Here is a 21,779-nt window from a genome sequence, read left to right on the forward strand (position 1 = left end):
ATTTAGCCAATCTTTTAAAATGTAATCAAATGAAAATCAATTTATAACAAAAGCATTTTCATTTTATCAGATAAGATACTGCAAAACAGAACTGTATAAATAAATAATAATAAATAACTTGGTTGCATGATATTCCCTAAAAATATTATTATTATTACTTTGAGAATTGCATTTTAGTATAGAGTAGTAATATAATCGGTCATAATTTCAAGTTAAACCGGACTTTTATTTTGACGGATTGTCGTGAAGGTCTTTCAGTTTTAGTTTTAGTTCCAGCGTGTATTTGACAGTAATTTTTCTCAAATGAAACTGCATATAGCTGGTGAAGTGACTCTCAGAGCAGCTCTGGAGATGAAGTTCATGTGTTCATTTCCTCATATATTGAGACACAGGTGCTGAAAACACAGCGAGTCACGTGTGTTTGAGTTTGTGTATCAGACGAAACTATTCCATGATCCATTCACACACAGACACACAGAATACAGACTTATTAGCGACATACATTGACTGGCTGCTGTAACATCGATTTCTGTTGTGTGATAGGATGTTGGATTAATCCATATTGAGTAAAAATGTTCAGAGTTTATCATCATAATTATCATAATCTCGATATGATATCATTTATCGCCCGGCGCTAATTCAGGCTATTTATAGAACGTGCTTGGCGGGCGACTCAGAGACTCTATGCGGGCTACCAGGTACCCGTGGGCACCACGTTGGTGACCCCTGCATAGAGTCATCGTTTTTTTGTATTTTTGTATTTTTTTTTGTCATTCATTTCAAATTATATGACTTTTACAGAATCTGAAAATTTTCCAGATCAGTGTTATTGTTTACTTAAACAAAAATAACTAAAAATAATTTTCTTAAATAAAGCAGAAATAAAAAAAATATATAAATATAAGATAAAAATATAAACTTTAACATTTTAATGAAAATTAGAGATGTTGCCTTGGCAATTAAAAAATTAAAATATGTATGACATGTTTAAGTATATTAGTAATACTAGAACTGAAATAAAAAATAAGCTAAATAGAATTGATCAAAAACTAATTAAAATGACGAAGCACATAAATGACTAAAACTAAAATTAAACTATAAACTTTTTTAATAATACATAAATACTTCAAAATATCACTGTTTCTGGTTTTGCATCACCACTGCCCTCAATTTAAAAGTTGATATCATCAACAACTACAGTTACATTAATCATTTATTTACTTAAAAACTGCTTTTCTTGAACCATGCATAATGGCCAATTGTTATGAGAGGTGAAATCAACAGCATTGTTTATTTTATCTGCACAGGTTGTATTCTTTTTGGAAAAGGGAAAGCAGAAAACATGCTGGCACTGCTGAAAGTCAAAAATTAATCCTAAGCCCAAATACTGCCTAAGTTCACACGAAACAATTTGGTTTCTTCGTAGACCTTTATTTCATCATGATAATATTTTATTTACGATACACTTTCAGGAACACAACAGACGTTTTGAGGCAAACAGTACAGTTTCAGGGATATGTTACTGTTTTGGCTCAGTTTGGAAAATAATATCCAGCAGTTAATATAATCCTGGTTGCTTCGTGTGGAATGGAAGGACTTGTATTTTCAACAATGACGTGACGTCATGAAAGGCCTTTCATTAGCGAGACTGGTAGATTCGAGAGCATCCACTTAAAACATGCTGCCGTATTACGATTGCACTGCTAGTGACAGCCACGTTCAAGTCCTGAATCTTCAGAGACTTTTCATCCAATCACAAATTTGCATATCCTCGTCTTAGATCTCAAGACTTCTTGTGTCTCTTTGATTTTTCAATCTTTTTGAATATCAGCCACCAGCTGCTACCCAAAGGTGATATATATGCAATCATGCCTTTATACATTTGTCTGATGTGGTGACTTCGGTGACATGAAGCATCCTGTTCATCCCTGATTGAATTCTTTAGCGGTTTGATATTTTCATTTGACATGTCAGCTCTTGAGCCAATGGTTAGTCAACTTGTATCCGTTTGCAAGTGGTAGGGAAACCAATATGCTTTAATCACATAATAAAAAAATAATACTGACCATGACCAGAGCAATAATTTGAATTTCAGATGGTTTGCATAAAAAACTGTGGCTCAGATCCTTAGTGTTTAGAATATTCACCTGATCCAGAGAATGATTGCATCACAACGACCCACAAACATACACATACCAATTTCAAATCAAAGGTTTTGTTCATTATATTCACACATACTGTATATTCGTGTGTATTTTCTTTTTTACGTGTGTGTGTGTGTGTGTGTGTGTGTGTGTGTGTGTGTGTGTGTGTGTGTAAGCAAATGTGTGTAGAAGACACATGGGAAATGCAACAGTTTTCATTCTGTTTAACACCGATACATCTCTTGAGCCCAACGAAGGTGTCTGAAATCTACAAGACATTCAAAACAGCTCCATACAGCATGAAGTTCCACTTGAATCCGTTTTACTAAAGCGCCACGTGCTGATTAATGATTTGCTGAGTCCTCCAGACCACCAGGGGGCGCTCATACAGACGACGCCCTTGCCGTTTTGGAGCGAAGAGCCTTTGTGCGGCTCAGGAATGGATAAGTTGTGCAGATGCAACCTGATGCCACTGTTAAGCCCAGACTGACCCATGCACAGAAGATGGACCATCCGTACCCGTGGTCTACATCACTGGGCAGACCGTAGATGAAAGGTGGGTTTCTGGATAGGTCGTATGAGACACTGGCTGCGTAGGTGCACAGTGAGATTGTGCAAAAGATTCCTGTGGGACAGAAGAAGGTTTAAGGTTACTGATCTAGCCTAATGAACACATGAGAATCAGTAAAAAAACATCTGAAATCTTGGTATGCACCTCATGTAATACAGTATGTGTTTGTAAACACAAGAGTTCCAATCAAAGACAGAATTTTAATGTTGCAACACAAAGTAGCTGTTTTTTCCCTGAATGATTCAGTATTTTTTTTTTAATTGTTAATGATTCAATGACTTGACGTCCCAATTTCATACTTATGCACTATTCTATGCCATTTTTAGTATTGATAGTGTTCACACTGGAAATTTCAAAAGGAAAAAAAAGTGCTGTTCAAGTACCTGGATATTGCACTTAAAAAAAAAACTGTGTAATGTCGGACACTTCATGCATTCAATTGTTTTAAATTAACCTTATATAATTCATACACTAGACAGTTGAGTACATAGTGCATAGAATAAGTGTTTAGTGTCATTTGGGACGCAACTTTCATTACTGAAAGAATCTGAATTGTTAACAAATTGTATGAGTGAATGATTTATTCTTTTTTGCATACTATATAGGGTGCTTCTTAAACGGAAGGCTGCATCCTTTTGGCTTGCCTTACATAATGAAATTGAACGAGCTCAGTGCAGAAGCAGATTCATTTTCATACACCTGATACATCCTTCAAATTAAGGATTCAAAACAAAGACCGTCTACTAAGGATCCTTTAGATTAAGATGTCCTTTGATGGGGCTTGATGACATGGCAGTCGAGATATGCAGCCTCGCAGCATTCTGATTGAAAAGCACCCATACTATGGATGTAGGCAAATGCAGTGAGTCATTTGAATTTGTGCAATTAATCTGTTTAATGAATGATTCAATGACTCATTCATAAAGGGAGCTGTGTCTGAATATGAATAGCCTACATGTTAGTAGGCGAAAACACGTATGTGAAAGAAGTGTGCTTCTGATGAACACTATATGATCCCATGAGGCCACAGGAGAGAAGTTGTTAATGGCAGTGAAGTGACGCAACTGACAATGTACTGTCACCTGACAAAAACTGATAAATGTAGTATGTCCGGATTTCATTCTAGACATGTGCCAGTATTCGGTAATAGGATATATCACGATTAAGAACCCTGCACGATATTGTTATCCTGGGCACTTCATACCATGAATAAATATTTATTATAAATTATTCAGATTTTTAGAATGCATTTTAAGAATACTTTTCCCATGGTTAAAATGCACAACACCGCTGTAAGCTGCGTCAAAGAGGTATGCGCACTCTGATGTAAACAAACCCAACACGGATGAAAAGTGCATGGCGAAACGAGTGAAGGAGACGCACTGAATGAAAATGCACTTTCACTCTCTGACAGCAGATGGTGCTGATAGAACAGCGGAAATGCAGCCATTACTCTGTAAACACAGCAGCTGCGCTACTTGCTGTTTCTGAAAAGTATTTACATGATTTAAAGGTAGGGTAGGCGATTTCGGAAAGGCTAGCGATAGCAAGTTGGCTTTGAAAGATCCCCGCCCTCCCGGCTTAATCACTCTGCAAAGCCACACCTCCCCCAAAACACACGAACGCACTCAGGTAGACCAGAGACTAACCTGCAATACGATGAGAGATGGCGTTGTTGGAGGATTGAATGCAATGCTGTCAGATTACCTCATGTCTCATTCACCGGTGAGAAAACATTACAGTACAAAGCGCATAATATTACAAAAATAGCGCCTTTCACTCTCACTTGAATGCGCTAATGACGTATCATGCCTGCGCAAAGAGAGTGCGCAGAGGTATGCAAATACATATTTGACAGACAGCCTATCGTAATGTTCGGACCGAACATTTTGATTGGACGAAGTTTTTTGGGTCCTATGCATTCCACAGACAATATAAATACATATAACTTGTCCCTTTTAGACTTGCACTCTATTCATTTACTGCTTGTTGTAGCGTCTGCGTAGAATCATGCATGATCTTTGGGCCAGAGTCAGAGCAAGGACTGATTATTGCCATGGACCTTAAACAGGACAGACAGGAAACCACACAGGCTTACTACAACAGGCTCAGACAGGCCTACTTCGGAGCACGGAACAAGCCAGGAATGGAACAGGATTTCAACTTCAAAATTCTGTTCCTCCGGAACCTGCACCCAACAATGAGCCACCACTTGGGGGTTCTGGCTTGCCCACGGACTATGTCCACCCAACAGCTGCGAGATTTGGCCCATATATAATTAGTCATAAATATTTCCCTTTTGAGCTGATTTACTACATTGTTTTCTTTAAAAAACACTAGCTTTCCAAATCTTTTTGTATTCTATCTATTTGTTTTATTTTTTATTTATTATACAATTAACAAAAGCAAAAAAATCCTCTTAACACTAGCTTGCTCTATTCTTTTTCTATTCTGTTTTCTTTTTATTTATTATATAATTTTAAAAAAACCTTGCTACGTGTACTGCGTTAAGCTAACTGAGACTTGTTATAGCACTTGCATATCATTGCTCTTTTGTTCATTTTGATTGCTTCCATTGTCCTCATTTGTAAGTCGCTTTGGATAAAAGCGTCTGCTAAATGAATAAATGTAAATGTAAATATAAATACATTTAGACCACTTAACTTAATGAGTGCTATCGAGATGTGAAGAGACTTTCAACTAGCATAACAAAAAATGTTTTCGAAACAAATCACCTACGCTGCCTTTAAACAGCCATTCAGAATTTTGTATTCCCTATATAGTGTTCATCGCAGCACTGAGTACTCAGACTTGGCTATTTATTTTCAAACTTTTTTTACATTTAAATCTGGACTACAACATGCCCTAGATATTGTTTAAAAATGTTTTGATTCTTTATTGTTCGGTCACACTTTAAACTGCCAATGAAAAATTCTTCTAAAGCATTTATTAATCTTAGTTAATTTCAACATTTAATAAAACATTATTAAAATCAAAAGTTGTAACTGTATTATTTAATGGACCCACGCTAACATGGACTAACAGTTGTATTTTTTAACAAAGAATATTAACTTCTGTAACAAATGTAACTATTGCTCATTGTTAATGTTAATGCATTAACTAAGGTTAACTAATGAGACCTTCTTGTAAAGTGTTACCTATTGCTCTTTATCATTTTTTTGCACTTTAATCTGTTTGAAACATTTGTTCACTTTATACAGTTTTGTGTATTGCTTTATTGCATTTAAATGTTCAGTTCTTTTTGTTATAAGAAAAGTTATAAAATAGAAGTTATTAAACCTGCTATATTATGACAACCGTTTTATTTTTTAGTATGCATTTTTAAATTAATTGGTTGAAAGAATTATTCACTTACAAATACCGCCACCTGCTAGCGTAATGACGTAACCTGCAAAAAAATTCACTGAAACATTCCCACTATAATAAATATTTGTTACAATTTACATGTGAAATTTACTAGCAATTTGAGTGCAATGTTTTTTTTCAGTGTGTACACACACACACACACACACACACACACATATATATATATATATATATATATATATATAAGCAAGACAAGAAATATAAGACAGAAGGAGATAAACGGATAAATAGACAAGACGTGGGAGAATGTACAAGGTAGACAACAACTTGGAAAGGAAAGAGAACCACCTACGAGAAAGTGTGTGCTACTGGGCGAAACGAGTAACAAGTAGCTGAGCAAAACCGAAGAGAAAGTTAGATAATAAAAGCGAATAAGCAGAACTGTGTACCTGCCATAAGGAAGAGGAGTCCAGACACATGCTGGGTGAGGCTCTCCTCCCAGAAAAATCCCACGGCGGCCACAATGCTTCCACACAGCATCACGGCAGCAGCCATGCCCAAGAACCCAGCCGTGATGCGCCGCAGATCTGAACACCGTAGAAAAACACACTGTTTCCATGACTACTGCCCACTTAGCCAACAACACTATACAGCTATGGGTAACACCTTATCTTTAGGAACTTTCACTGAGCTCAATAATCGCTCATGACTCCATGCATAAAGAAGTTTCGGAGCTGCTGATGGCAGATATTGATTCAGTACGTTTAACTTATCACATTATAAAATCTGATTGGGATACATGCACGGAGGAAGAAAAGCTTAATTAGGAGGCATTTTAACGAGGGCTGTAATTAAGGCTTGCAGGCTCCCTCAAGACTTGCTAAGTTACAACATCATAAGAGCTAATAAGATTCCTTCCAACAGAAAATGACATTTGACCAAGGTTGTGTACACAAAACAGTACCGTGGGGCACATAATCATCTCATGGAGATGCAAGAAAAGGTTATGATTACATATTCATGACAAGACATGCAATAACCGCATTAGCACAAAACAAATGAGCTGTATTCTTATTGGTATAATGGATAATAGAAAACAATTACCTTAAAATTTAAGAAAATCAAAGGGCTCAGAACTATTTTTACAATAGTCAGTACAGCCTTTAGTAATGTCACACTTTTATTTGCTCTGTGCCGTTGCTTGCTGATGGCATTCTACAGAGCACCGGTTGAGGCACTGATATTTTTAGATTTTTTTTTCAGCAGAGAAACACTTTTACATCAGAAAAAAAAACTTTTAAAAGCCATTGCTTTATATTTCTCTTCAGCTTTTTGCATCTAACAGTACCTTCATAATGAGTAAAAAAGAAAACTTAATACACTGTAAAAATTTATTTTTCAAAGATTATTGAAGTACATTCACAAGAAAACATTATTTCCGTCTTTCTACTTCAAAATGCCATGTTTAATTCAATGTGTTACTTGTCGTTTCTTTGTATTTGTTTATGAAATGTACTAGCACTTTCTGTGTGAAATTTGTTCAGTGTAGTTTTTCAGCACACATTGTTCAGAATTAGAATATTTTTATTTTTTACTCTGTAGATGAGTTTTTATACATGAAAAAGTTTAGGGATCCCGCCACAAGGGAATTATTATATTTGAGGGTCCATAACATCCTCAACACTATACTTGGACTAAAAGCCAAAAAACTCTTTGAACATAAGAATTACATAAAAATCTGGCCTAACAATTAAACGTAAATTGCATGCTTCACGATCCACTATATTTGCTATAATAATACGAAGTAACATTTATTTTCTATCCAAAATACAATATTTTTACTTGGTAAAATCCAGATCCTCAGTACTGTCCTTCCAGCTACAGTTGCTTCAGTTTTTTTTTATGTACATGTACAATGTGTAAGCACTATACAAATACATTTAACTGATTTTTGTATCATAATCACAATCAAATGATTGTCAAAACAAATATTTACATGGCAAGCGTCATTTTTACATGGTATTGCACTGCATGGTTTTTGCTATGCAAAGCACACTTAACTCCAGCTTGCATGCACTGCTTAATATTCAATGCGTATCAAGAGCTGTAGAAGGCGGTGAGGAAGCTTTGGACGACTTACGTAAGAGGTGCCATTCGTCCTGCTGTATGGTCCTTGTCAGGTTGAGAGGGATGTTCCTGAGTCTAATGGGTTGGGAGAAATGGTACTTGACAGATGTGCATCGGTCTGCAATACCTGCACAGGGATCACACACTGGTTTAACATGCATGACCGAAGGACAAACTCTGCCCTTCAAATGCAGCTTTGCAAAGATCTTACCAATGAAATCCCTCCCAAATCTTCTGGCATGTGATGCTAGTTGTTCATAAAAACTGCTTAATATTCTTGCAATGTTGTTGCTGTTATAATGTTTGCACTAATCTCTGCAACTCTGTTTGTTTTGTTTGTCTTTTCCTGGACGTTCCAGCACTGGGCCAAGAACGAGTATAGAGCCAAGCGTTGCTGAAACACCCGCCTCCCCGACAGAGTGACCTTCTGTCATTATTTCCGCCTGGGTTCACACCACACCACACAGATTTGGCTGGCGTTGTGAGCTAATTCTGAGAGCTGTGTTGAGACCGCAGCGATTATGCAGCAAGCCTGAGATGGATAGTTAAGTACAAAAAAAAAAAAACACTGTCTGGAATCATAACGTGGAGATGCGGTCAGTTGCATGGCATTTCATTCACTCTGAAAAATGAATTCAGTCTGGCTAGACCCTATCAGTTGCTTAGAAATGTGTGGGTGAAACTGAAATGTGCCTTCTTTGAATTGACTGCATTTTAATTCACAGCCAAGCCAACGAGAAGCCTCGAAAAAAAGGCTAGATGTGCACTTCTTCTGTATTCACTGATAATGAATTCAACTCTGTAGGTTTTCTCAAAGTGATACTAAGTTGCAGCCATGAACTTTAATGAATACTAAAACTCGTATTCCCAACCTGTTGACCAATTTCCCATAACTTTTACAATCGTTACTGCAGGATGATTTCAAACAGTGTTTCCTTGTTAAATATCTATCTATCTATCTATCTATCTATCTATCTATCTATCTATCTATCGTCTTCCATCGTCTGTCTAGGTTCATGCTAGAACACAGAGATGCAACCTTATTTTACAGAGTTCAAACAGTCACAGTGAATTTTAAATATATTTTAAATTTAACAAAACATGTATTTTCAGGGATTCCATGACTGTTAGAACCCTGTAAAATACATCTCTTTGTTCTAGCTTATCATGAACAAGCCCCCTTAAATTGTAGATTAAATGTGAGCACATGGTACTAGCAACACCACCGTCGTGGGTTCAATTCTCAGGGAATGAATGAACTGGTAAAATGTGTGAATGCAGTGGAACTTGCTTTGATTTGAGTTTCTGCAAACTGCCTAAATGTATACACATCTATACACATTGTGACTTGTTGATGTGTAAATGCATGTCCAGATACTGTAAAAGATTGTAAATATATATAATAATCTATGTAATATTGTTATTAAATGGAATACAGTCTCAATAATTTTATTATATAGTATACTCTTATTGATACATCTAAAAGTCAAAAATTTAAAGAGGAATTTGATCTTCCGGTTGCTATGGTGCACTCAGCCTGAGCTAATTTCATTGTGATCTGATGAGAAGCTCTTCAGAGTGCCTCTCTTCTTTGATGGGCTGATTCGGGGACTCACGGTAATAGGCTGTGTCACAAATCAACGCCTAGGTGCTGAAGGTCAAGTGATCTGTGTGACTTTGGGCTTGATTTAAATGCAAGGTGGCACACAGCTTCCGCTTTTAATCCTGACATGATCAGATCTCTGTAATCTGTATTGACTATGAATCATCACTCATTTCCTGTGCCTTTTTTCACCTTGAGACTTTCATCTCTTTCAAAGGAAACTTTTGCAGAACAGCTGGCTTGTTTGGCAATTTAATAAAGTTCTGTTCTGTTGAGATCCAATCCATCATGCATGAAATTGATTTGCAGAAAGTGCCTTTGCAGTAAAATAAACAGGTCAAGAGAAAGAAAAAAATGGCAGGCACTGGTGTCAGCAAAAAGTCCATTAAGCTTAAGTTCGGATAAGTGTCAGAACAAAAAGGATTAAATCGATATTTCTTCCAGGAAACGAGTCTGCATAAGCTAAATATTCATCCACACTCACCTATGTTTTTGACGCAACACACCATACAGACCATCATAATCCTCATAATCGCTCACAAATCCAAATTCTACACATTTAACAGCATCTGTCAAACAGTGTCGATTCCATAACACTTCAATTAACCATTATGTTTGATAATTATAAGATAATTTCACATTTCAAAATTAAGTAAAATAAAGTTACTGCAAAACGTCTGTTTCCCCAGACTTTTTCCTTTTTACACAGTTTTTATCTTTATAGTCGGCATAATTAGGCAATGCAGTCCTAACTAGGCTACAGCTATTAAAAAACAAAAATAAAAAAGCATTCATTTAAATACCACTTGTCACAAAAAGATTCAGAATGTGTATCTTTATATGCATCTTATCATATAAACAACCAAGCTGCGTTGATTTAAATCTCACGAGTCTTGAGTAACAGTAGCGGGTTAAAACCTTCCCGATTGATTTATAAATGTTTTGATTCACTGAAAAGAACCAGCTCATAAGAATAATTTGTTCGGGAATCTGGCTACTCCGGTCTCGCTGAATATCATACACTGAAAATAGCCGGATCAATTGAATAATTCATTCGGGAATCGGAATGCATTATAGGCAGGCACCCTATGAGTTCACTAAAAAGAACCGACTCATACGCGTCATTCGTTCGAGAATCGGACTACTCTAGTCGCGCTTGTGTGTTCGCGCTGGAGATTCAGTGCAGGAAACACTGTTTGTAGTAGATGCAGAAAGAGTCCTACACATTTAAGAACCCTAACAGAAATGAACTCGAAAGTCGTTCTGTAATGGTACTTAAAAAAAAAAAAAAAAAAACAGAACCGGTTCTCATCTTAACCAGAGCTAAGCAAACGTTAGAGCTCTGTGTACTGTGTTTTGCGTTGAAATCAACTTTCCATTCTGGTCTTACCCTTCGAAATGAGTTTGTCAATATCCCGGTCCATTCCCTGGAAGTAGCATTTCCTCCAAAGTCCAGAATAGGTGGAGAAAAGCGGGCGCCCGCATTCCGTCTCCAAAATGCCCATGCCCAAAATCGCTCTCCAGTTCTCCAGCAGTTCCTCCTCTCGACTCCCTACATGGATGGGCTTCATGAGAGCCAGGTTGCGCTTCGCATTTCCGCTGTCCACCAAAGGCAGGTGATAGATGGGCATCTCCCTGTTCTTCTGGTCGTTGGACTCCGACCCGTATTGGTCGCAGTTCTCCTTGTGTCTCCTGGTGTCGGTTTCGTACCAGTGGTCGGTAAAGATCGCCGTCACCAGCAGCATGAGCGCGAGCAGGCTCATGGACAAGCTGATCGCCGTTACAAGAGCCCGTTTCTCCATGTCTCCAACATCCGCGCAGCTCACTCAGTCATCTCTCGCGTGAAGCGTACTTTCCTCGCCGTTTCCCGGGACAATGCACGGCTTTGAGCAGCGATCTGTCATTACAGGTGGATGAGCGGAGTGTGTCTGCGCGTACGGTACTGTGGGCATCTATATGGGGATGCGCGATGGCCGTGCGTGTGTGTTTACTTACACTCTGTTCGGCGTTTGTGCATCTTCTTTTATCCGCAGTAGCCGCTTGTTCTTCTTTCCTTTTTCCTGAGAAGGATGATGCATCCACGTAGCACAAGATTTCACCGTGCAACTGAACGCGCGTGTGGGAATGTCAAGGTTGTCGCGCGCATACTGTGCCAACAATAGCTAAGGGTGTGTCAAGGAGACAGGCTAGGCGGTTTCCTGCGAGCGCGCGACTGAACTGTTATGATGATGATGATGATGACTACAGTTTGACCAGCCAAACATCAATGCAGCAGAAGAACATTATGCAAAAGGGGGAAAACAACCCAGGAACTTCATTAGACTGCAAAATCTTCTGTAGAAATGCTTTGTAGTATAGTAACAAACAAAGGTATTTATGGGTCAGTTATGTCTGTTATGATAAAAATAACATATTTTAAAATGAATTTTAAACCATACATGCCAAGTAAAAAAATTATTTTGTGTGTGCATGTTGGTTTAATAATTACAAATGTAAAAACCAATTTATACAAAAAGTTTGTTTTAATTACTTTAAAAAAATGTAATGAACCTTGTAATGTAATGAAAATGTAATTGTACAATGGCTGTATTCAGCTTTATCATTTATTTATTAGTTTTCAGACTTATTTTTCAAAGTAAACTTTTATTTATTTATTTTTTATTATATTTGTGTAATATTCAAAATCAAAATATATTTATATGCTTTTATACGTTACATGCATATGCAGTAATGTCAGACCGATACATACATCAGACCAAACATTGGTAATTTTACATAATGTATTGTACATTTTTTCATAACAAAGTAATACATATTTTAAATAAATTTATATGTATCTCTGATATATGGATCAGGCCAAAATGTGGCCATTTTACATAATACAGCTCACATATTACATATAATAAATAAAATATTACACTGTACATAGATAGATAGAGCATCTTTCTATCTATCTATCTATCTATCTTTCTATCTATCTATCTATCTTTCTATCTATCTATCTATCTATCTGTCTGTCTGTCTGTCTGTCTGTCTGTCTGTCTGTCTGTCTGTCTATCTATCTGTCTGTCTAAAACCAATTACAATTTTTAATAAATATTAAGAAACTGATAAGTAATTGAAAATAGCGTATAAAATATAGAGAATAACGGAAAATGAATACAATTATGGTCATTGAATAAAAACCTGAACAATGGATTGGAAAACACATCTAGAACAGCCAGGAAATACAGTTTTTCTCGGTCGCTTTGGTGCATTTCTCGAATCATCCTTAATATTTGCAAAGAAGTATGTGCATTTCTCAAAACAATTTGTATGACAGTTACTGTATTGAAATGCAGAATGCTGCACTTCTTATGTATGCCATTTATCCATTTCAAAAGTACAATTGTACACACTACTGTATGTGGGATATTGATTGAAAGAGACTGGACAGGATTCACAGTTACACTTTACCAGTGGTCTGACAAAAAAAAAAAAAAACTTACATTATTGTGATATGGGCAATGGGCACAAAGGCGAAAAAAAATAATTAGAAAGGCAAACACAGGAAACACCCCTTAGGAAGAACTTTGCTTTTGCCTGCAGCACTCTTTGAGGAATTGCAGTGAAGTCTGTTTACACCTCCTGACGTGCCAGTCTGTCGGTCCACAGATTCTCATCTATATCATAACGAATATCTTCCCTTGCAATGCAACATGGAATTGGGAATTTTGGGAATTTCGTTTCGGATCTGAGAAATGCACCAAAGTGACTGAGAAAAACTGTAATACTTCTCTAAGCTATACAGGCCAGCTGTATGTGCGTCGGTTGTTTGATAATGCCGTCATGCTGAGACCTTGATCTGTGCCAGTGCACGCTTTAGTAATCAGTCAGTAAATTGCATCCTGGATGTGTGCCTGGCATTTGAGAAATAAATTAGACTGAATAGTCCTGGCTCATAAAACCTTCATAACAACCACATGGTGTAAGTACAAATGTGTTCAGAAGCTCACTCTTGGCACACACTCCTTTGTGATTCGGAAATAAATAGCGCTGGATCACAATCCTGTCTGAGCTGAAAGAGAAGAAGATGGAGGAAGAAGTATGAGATTGTTTTGTAAGTCACAACACATGGAGAATCCTGACAACTGTTAATTTGTCAACTGTTTGTGATTTGTCACATATTTGGAGAGATATATGTGAGAAAACAGACCTCAAACTGCCTTGTGTAACTCCCAAAATGAAGAAAATTCATGTAGAAAGCCACAACCCATCAATGTTATCATTACATACAAACCAGAAAATAACAGTAAATAAAAAATAAATAAATAAAACAAAAATGCAAAACAAGTACAACTAGTGATTTAACAGTGAAGGGATGTTTAAGGTAATCAAAATTGCCCCCTGCTTTAATTTTAAATAAATAAATAAATAATTTTAAAAACATTTTAATTAGTTTTTTCTTTTTGGTGGCCAAAACACCTCACTTTTTATAAGTTTTGTCTTTTCACGTGAAGTCATCGTATGACTTCTTGCAAGAAAGGCTATAGTCAGTGACAAAAATAATCTTCTGCTTGTGATACATTAAGTCAGGTTAAAACATTGTTATACATTAATCTAAACAGGCTACAAATTATTCTAAATTTATATTGTTAATCAACAGTGTATCTTTTTAATTAAAAGTTCACTCTGCACTGTAGGACTACCATTAAATATATATCAAATCAAGACAAAGTATAAAACCAATGTCACTCACCATCATACTTCAAAACAAGAAAATGAATCAATGAACATGCTGTTCTAATAGACTACAAGAATATTTAAGTTTTGATTTGTGCAAATTATTCCTCAGAAGCAGGCTAGCTTCTGGTGCGCCTGTGGTCATCTGACCCAAACCCATCCTCCTCCTCTCTTCATCCTCCCATTCCAGGCATTCTCTACGAGCGCAGCGCATGCGCACTGGAGCTCACGGGAAGCCATGTTAAAGTTACAGTCAAGTACTGAGAGTGAGATTCCCTTCTGACGCCGTATGTTTGTTTTTTCTCCGTTTTTCTCCTTTCGTCCGTGTCAGGGTCCCCAGCAAATCTATCATTGATAGTCAGAGGCCGGAGTCCCCACGATGAACTCTAGTTCCGATCTATCCAGGCGAAATCCGCAGGAAGATTTCGAGCTTATCCAGAGGATAGGCAGCGGGACCTACGGGGATGTTTACAAGGTAAAAATGTGTTTTCTACAAACAAGACCCATGTTTTGGACAGTGCTGTCCACATTTAAAGGGTCCAATCTTTAGAATGAAACCAGCTTCAGGCATATGGGAGTTTTAAATGTTTTAGATATGCAGTCATAAAGATTTTACTTCTCTGAACTGGACACCAGGACACTGATCACTTAAAGGTGTACAGAGTATTTTTTCCGAATTAATATTTTTCACACTAATCGCAGTATGAAGAAATATAATTAAAATGATGGACACTCATATAATATGAAGACTAAAATCCAATTATTCTTCTAGTAAAAGCTGATTTATTCTACAGGGAGTAGGTCCCTCATGGGCACCACCATGTTGATATCACATGCCTGGACCTGTCATGTAGTTTTGGAGTTACTACTACAAATTAAAAACTGCAGTAATATATTTACTTTTGAACAAATTTGAACTTATACTATTTACTATTTGAACAAAATTTGTCTAGGCCAAAAGGTGTCAGTATAAAGTACTTAATTTACTGGTAATATTGAGACAAATAAGAACAAAAACATAGGTAGCATCTGAAATAATCACTGTTTCCTAATTAGTAGATGAAAAGCAGTATGTGAAAAAAGCGGTCTCTGAATTCATAGTATTCATAAAACATTAAGTGGAAAGTATCCAGATTTTATCCCATGAGTCCACGGGAGGGGATTTGTGAATTTCAGTGAAGCAACACGAAAATCACATGACAGTGACAATGTGGTGGATGTAGTATGTCCATGTACTGACCATCATTTCATTCTTAAACTGCATGGCTTTCTTTATTCCTTTAAAACATAAAAGGAGACAGACTCAATCATCATACATTTTTGTTGTGTCAATGAAAGTGAATGGTGACAGAAGCTTTCATTCTGCCTGAACAAATGATGACCGAATTTTCAATTTTGTATGAACTTTCCATCTCAGAAATACAATAATAGCATCAAAACACTGTTCTGTAAAACTCTGTAAACATTATGTGGTTAAGACACACTTAATTACACTTTTTATTGCAATATGTATTTACACATTTTACATGATTTCATGTCAACTTATTTGAGTTTATTCCCAGTTTCTTGCACCTCAGAATGAGTGTGACTGAATAAAATTATTGTGTGGTTTTGTTTCAATGTCACTCCCATGAGTTGTTGCAAAATTGTGCAAGAAATGACAAATATTTGAGGAAGGCCTTGTGACATCACTGCTTAAGTTTGTGGTTGTCACTGAAACTAACCCAAGCGCTGCAGAAAGATCAGTTTGGTGACAGCTGGCTAGATGATCAGTAATGCTGTTGTCCAGAGCGGTTAACTTGAAAGATGTTACAAGTGGTGTGATATGTGCTGGATTATCCTCTGCTTTATCCGAGTAAATCTTTAGCAGTAGGTCAGTGTAACCCTGCAAGCCTTTCACCTGTCAGTCAAGGGTTGCACATGGCCAACTTTTTACATGAATGAATTGTATTTAGTCTGCATTCGTCTCATCTTCAGCATAAGATCAGCATGTCATACTTGTCAGAAGAATAGCAGTATATTATCTGACAGAGCGTGTTATAGGATTATGTAAAAGATAAGTAAAATTCTGTTTATGCTGATTGGATGGATTTTAGATAACAGATAACGGATTATGTTGGCTACTGTCTGGCTTAACAGCATTGAGTGCAGTTTAGCTGTGCAGTTATTTACAGTCCTTGGGTGTTTTTCTTCTATAAGCAACTGTAATCTAGAATTTAACCGAATATTGTAGATTGCAGGAGATGGTCGTTGTGTGAGAAACCCACAGTGATTGACCGCTATTCTAAATATTGGTGGGTATGTGGCCTCCTCAGTGTCTGTGGTGGTTTAGTGTAATTAATGTTTTAATTTAATCATGCAGTACTTCATGTCTACACAGTTGTGATTAGAATTTGTGTGGTAATTCTTTTTAGGGTGTTTGCAACAGATTTGAATGAACTCTTGTACAAACAAGTACATGTATAAATACATGTACATAAGTAAATGTCGACTTCAGATGATGATGGTGATAAAAGATGATAATTTACCATATAATGTCCAGATGTTTAAGGCTTTTAATCACAGTGATGACAAAGTTAAAATTTGCATGGAAATTCGCCTCATGAACAACCTAAATTCATGTTTATTGATCTTATTGTGAACAATTCATCATGTTTCTCTCTTTCTGCTAGCGTCACGTGTTCATGAGGATTAGGCTAATCATCCCATATAGAAAACATCACAAGTAAAATTAATCATGTTTATAAAGATAAACATGGGTTTATTATAGCACACTTACAATTTACATTTCAGAGATCATTACAAATAAATTATTAAATGCTAAAACTGAATAAATTTAAATGAACAAACCTGGCGTTACATTTGCAACCATGTGAAAACAGGGGGTGCTGCAGCCCCCTCAGCACCCCTACTTCCCGCGTCCCTGAATATTTCTAAATATTTTTGTCCGCACAATGAAAATCAGTGGGCTGCAAAGCAGCATTGGACCTCACTGACTTTCATTGAATTTACAAAAAATAAACACAGAGACATTTTTCAATGTCGTCTTGTGTTACGCTGAAGAAATAAAGTCGTACAGGTTGACATGAGGGTGAATAAATGATGACAAATTTTGTGGGGGTGAACTATCCCTTCAATCTTGTAAACAAACCCAATTCATTCAAAGCAGACCAGGACATTAGCTTTAGCGTTGTTTGCTGATTTACACACCACACCGTTTTTAACAGGTGTTTCTCCAGGTTTGTTTGTCTACTGGGTCTGCTTGTTTTTCTTAACAGTTTGAAGTAAATGTAACAACATGCTCCTGATGGATTTTAAAGGGTTTGAAAGCATACAGAGATGTAAAGTATTGATTGAGCAAAGAAAGTAAGGATTGAACAAAAAGCCTGCTGCATCAAGGGTAAGGATGTGACTAATTACCCAGTGTGATCAGTTTATATTTGCTTTGTGTCAAGCCTTGGCGGGGCTATTTTGATAGTTCTGTGGCTTGCCTGCATTCGAGTGGTTTTGTATTGATTCCATTTTTACATCTATGGTCTGAGGAGTCACCAGTGAGTGACGGAAAGCTGTGTATGAGTGAGAGTGAGAACCTTATCGGTAAAAGAATGAACGCAAGTCTAAGTTGTCGCGTGAGGTGTAATGCATTGTGATCGAGTTGAGGCAGAATTGATTGCTTCTCTTTCAGAAGGTTGCTGTGGAAAGACGATTGTGTAAGCAATCTCTCGCACGACACTGCCTGTTTGTGACTTCTAATGTGTTTTTCCTGGCCTCCTTTACAGACACAGATTTCTTTCTCTCGCAGGAAGTTTGGCTTCTCACCGCATGAGTTTGCTCAAAAAGGCCAGGTCAGTCTAAACAGTAGTTCTGACTCTCTGCTGGTCTGAATGCAGGTTGATTTTGTTCCAGACACTAAAATGCATCGGCTAGAACAAAAAGGGAGATGTTAGTTCTTGTCAACAGAACAAAATCTGTATATTTCTGGCCTGAGAGGTTTGATTTCACTTACGTTTTGAAGAATGAACAAGAATCTAATGTTGTTGCATGCACATCATTTGGTGAAATCAAATCATATTAGCTTACAGTTTTCCTTCTCAGTGGGATTTCCTGTCTTCATGCAAGAAACATCCATCCCAGGCCTTGGTTTGACCTGACTGGAGGGGTTATTGTGGATTAAATTCACAATTCCTCCTTTATTCAGTTAATCTCTTTCATTCTTCACAACCAGGAAGTCTCGTGTTGCCCTTAAAGACGAAAAACAGTCATCCTGTCACTACTGATTGCAATAGTCACCTTCAGTCACACAGATTACACAGGAAGATGGTTCTCCAAGTGGCTTGCATCGTGCATTTGTGAAAACATTCTGACAGGATGAAATTCAAGATGATAGAGTTTCCGTGATATGTGTGCCCTATGTGTGTAGACCCGCTGTGCAGCTGATGTGAGGGCATTTCTGAGTTGACTTTGTCGGGAAAAAATGATCATTAATTATTCACCTGTTTCAACAGCTGGTCACTGCTCCATCCTGTAATACTATCATGCTTCTGAGATTGGTATCGGCTAGTTTAGGGACATACTCACAATCTCTGACTTTCAATAGTCCTGACTATTTAAATATACTCAGATAAATAAGATATATGTGGAATTAACTGGAACAGTCTAATATTGATTATCGCATGGAAATGAATTGAACCAAGTGGGCTATCAGTATACCTACATCGAACAATTCTTTTATTTACCTTTCTGATATGGCTGATTCATTTTCTCTTTCTGACATGTTGAGTCTTTTTATAAATAATAAAAATAATTATAATTTATAATAATTTAATATATTTTTAAATGATGCAAAGCTGAATTTTCAGCTGTCATTATTGTCACATGTTCCTTCAGAAATCATTCTGATATGCTGATTTGGTTCTCAAGAAACATTTCATATTATAATCAATGTTGAAAGAAAACAGTTGTGCTGCTTCGTTTTTGGGGGGAAAACATGACACTTTTTATATTCATCATCATTTGATGGATAGAAAGTAGAAAGAACAGCATTCATTTGAAATTGACATTTTTTTGTGGCAATATAAAAGTCTGCTGTCACTTTTGGTTAATTTAATGGATCCTTGCTGAATAAAAGTATTAATTTCTTTACAAAAAAATGACCCAATTTATTTAGGGGTGTTTATTGGCATTATATAGACCATTCTGTTCTCTAAATGGTGGCATCTCTATCAAATATCAAATATTTGGTAACACTTTTGCGACCAATTCTCACTATTAACTAGTTGTTTATTAGCATGCATATTACTAGCATATTGACTGTTTATGAATGCTTATAAATCACATATTAATGCCTTATTCTGCATGAGCATATTTTAAGTCCTTTATTCCTACCCCATACAACAACTACATTACTAATTAAGCAGCAAATTAAGAGTTTTGTTTAGGCAAAATTCATATTTAATAGTTAATTAATAGTGAGAATTGCTCCCCGAAGTAAAGTGTGACCAAATATTCATATATCAAATATTCAATTACAGATTTTGGAAGTGCTTTGCTTGAGTCAGTTCCCTTTCTGCAAGTTGCTTTTTGGTTGTATGAGGCATTTCCGTACCTTTTCGCTCTTGTTTTTGTGACTGTGTGTTCAGAGAGGTGTCAGACCATAATGGCTAGGTGGGCAACCAGGACTCATTAGTCAGAGAAAGTCACAGACCTCGAACCTTCTCCCTGAGGAAACCTTGAGAAACTTCGCAGGAGTCTCACAAAGCTGAGGTCAATGTACTCCAGCCATCATCACACATTCTTTCTTTCATCACTTTTTGCAGGAAGTCACTGTCAACACCTTTGCTTACTCTCATGTGTTTTGTGCCTTCATGCCTTTTAGAAATTCACAACAGACTGGATTACATGGTCTCTTTTAATAGAACGTCCTTGCCATCTAGCCTACTTTTGAGCGGCCTTGAGATTTCTCCATATTCTGGAGACTAAAGCATTTTCAACCTTGCCGCATCCTTTCAATGAGTAAGCAGAAATATAGATCTGCGTGACAGAGTGATCTACTGTCCTACAAATGCGGCCGTGGAGAGTAATTGTATTCTCCCATAGTGAGCATGAGCTACTGATACTCTACCTTTGTTTGGACAATAATGTGATTTACTTAATTATGTTGGTAGCAGAATTAGAGCTAGACTTATTAGACAGTTAATCGACCGTGTTGTAGTAATGATTCATATGTGCAAACTATATTGTTGATGGGAGACTCAGAGAACACAGTCGTCTTGTACTGTAGTTTCATAATCACGTTTTAGCAAGCCCAGGCACGCTCCTGTCGGCGCGCACTAGAATTCTTGATGCATTATGTGCTCTGCATTTAACTGCAATACAGCATGAATAATGAATCAGATGAAATGTTTGATAACACCAGCGCAGGAAAGACATTAGAAAGGAAAACGGGTTGTTTATCGGAGGTCAGTGCCGCATTGGCACAGTAAATTGTTAATACAAGGCATCAAATTTGCCAGGCAGTGCAGAAAATGATTGGCCTAGATTCGGCTGGTCGGGGGCCAAGCTTGCAGTGATTTATCCGCCTCTCTGTAATTACCTGACATGGCAGCAGCTCGCAGCCCCACTGCGTGCTGCACCTGTGCAGGTGGAGTGCTTGGCTGTTGCTCTGCGCCTCAGCGCTGCTGGGGGAAAAAAGGGCATAGAAAAGTGTGGAAGTCAAAGGGTTACGCTCGGGGAGGCTGGGTTTTAGAGGGATGGTTAACCCAAAATTGAGGATTCTGTCATCATTTACTGATCCTCAAGTTATTCCAAAGCCGTATGAGTAAGGGTGGGCGATATGACCAAAGTCTCATATCACGATATGAGTTATATTATTTTACGGTAACAATATATATAACAATATAGTTATTTTTGCTTTAAATAAGGTCTTTATGATATCAAAATATTTGATACCATAGAAATTTCATAATGCTTGTCACCAGTGTCAGTATGACAAAAAACTAATACTATCCTAAATTAAACAAAAAAAAAGAAAAACTCAAGCTCACTGAAGACAAGTAAACAGTCAGCGATTAAATAAGAATAAGAAACTAATTACAAGCTAATAACAAAAAAACTACAGTAGAACAAATTAGAAATGCTACATACATTGTATAAAGTAATCAAATGTATAAAAACACAGCATATTCTTTGCTGTGTAAATTAAATATATATTTCTTCCTGTTAAAGTTACAAAAGTGATTTAGTCGAGAGCAGTGCGAGACTTTCTCTCTTTTGCTGTTTGATTAAC

At 36.9% G+C, this 21,779-nt stretch overlaps 2 protein-coding genes across 5 annotated transcripts in view; one reads left to right on the forward strand and one right to left on the reverse strand.

Annotated features, from left to right (window-relative positions):
* Positions 1–2,273: 2,273 nt before the first annotated feature.
* LOC107691291 (transmembrane protein 178A) lies at positions 2,274–12,031 on the reverse strand. The gene is made up of 4 exons (XM_016489816.1): positions 11,163–12,031; positions 8,183–8,296; positions 6,492–6,629; positions 2,274–2,769 (listed from the first exon to the last, which is right to left on the reverse strand). Exons 1-4 carry the CDS (start codon positions 11,572–11,574, stop codon positions 2,528–2,530), a joined length of 906 nt encoding a protein of 301 aa, XP_016345302.1. The 5' UTR covers positions 11,575–12,031; the 3' UTR covers positions 2,274–2,527.
* Positions 12,032–14,705: 2,674 nt separating this feature from the next.
* map4k3a (mitogen-activated protein kinase kinase kinase kinase 3a) overlaps positions 14,706–21,779 on the forward strand; it is a 78,163-nt gene continuing 71,089 nt past the window's right edge. For all 4 annotated transcript variants that reach the window (XM_016489817.1, XM_016489819.1, XM_016489821.1 and 1 more), the window contains exon 1: positions 14,706–14,969. In XM_016489817.1, the coding sequence (XP_016345303.1) occupies positions 14,874–14,969 (96 nt within the window). In that variant the 5' untranslated portion in view covers positions 14,706–14,873. The remainder of the gene's footprint in view (positions 14,970–21,779) is intronic.

This window comes from Sinocyclocheilus anshuiensis, unplaced genomic scaffold (genome assembly GCF_001515605.1).
Source record: "Sinocyclocheilus anshuiensis isolate Anshui unplaced genomic scaffold, SAMN03320099.WGS_v1.1 scaffold1154, whole genome shotgun sequence".
Lineage (NCBI taxonomy): Eukaryota > Metazoa > Chordata > Actinopteri > Cypriniformes > Cyprinidae > Sinocyclocheilus > Sinocyclocheilus anshuiensis.

Bases quoted from the DNA above. Each gene is read 5' to 3' on its own strand.
- LOC107691291 (XM_016489816.1), bottom strand. From the start codon at position 11,574: ATGGAGAAACGGGCTCTTGTAACGGCGATCAGCTTGTCCATGAGCCTG. The intron at 8,297-11,162 runs GTAAGACCAGAA...ATCCCTGTGCAG, and splicing joins TGACAAACTCATTTCGAAGG to GTATTGCAGACCGATGCACA. The intron at 6,630-8,182 runs GTAAGTCGTCCA...TACGGTGTTCAG, and splicing joins GGACGAATGGCACCTCTTAC to ATCTGCGGCGCATCACGGCT.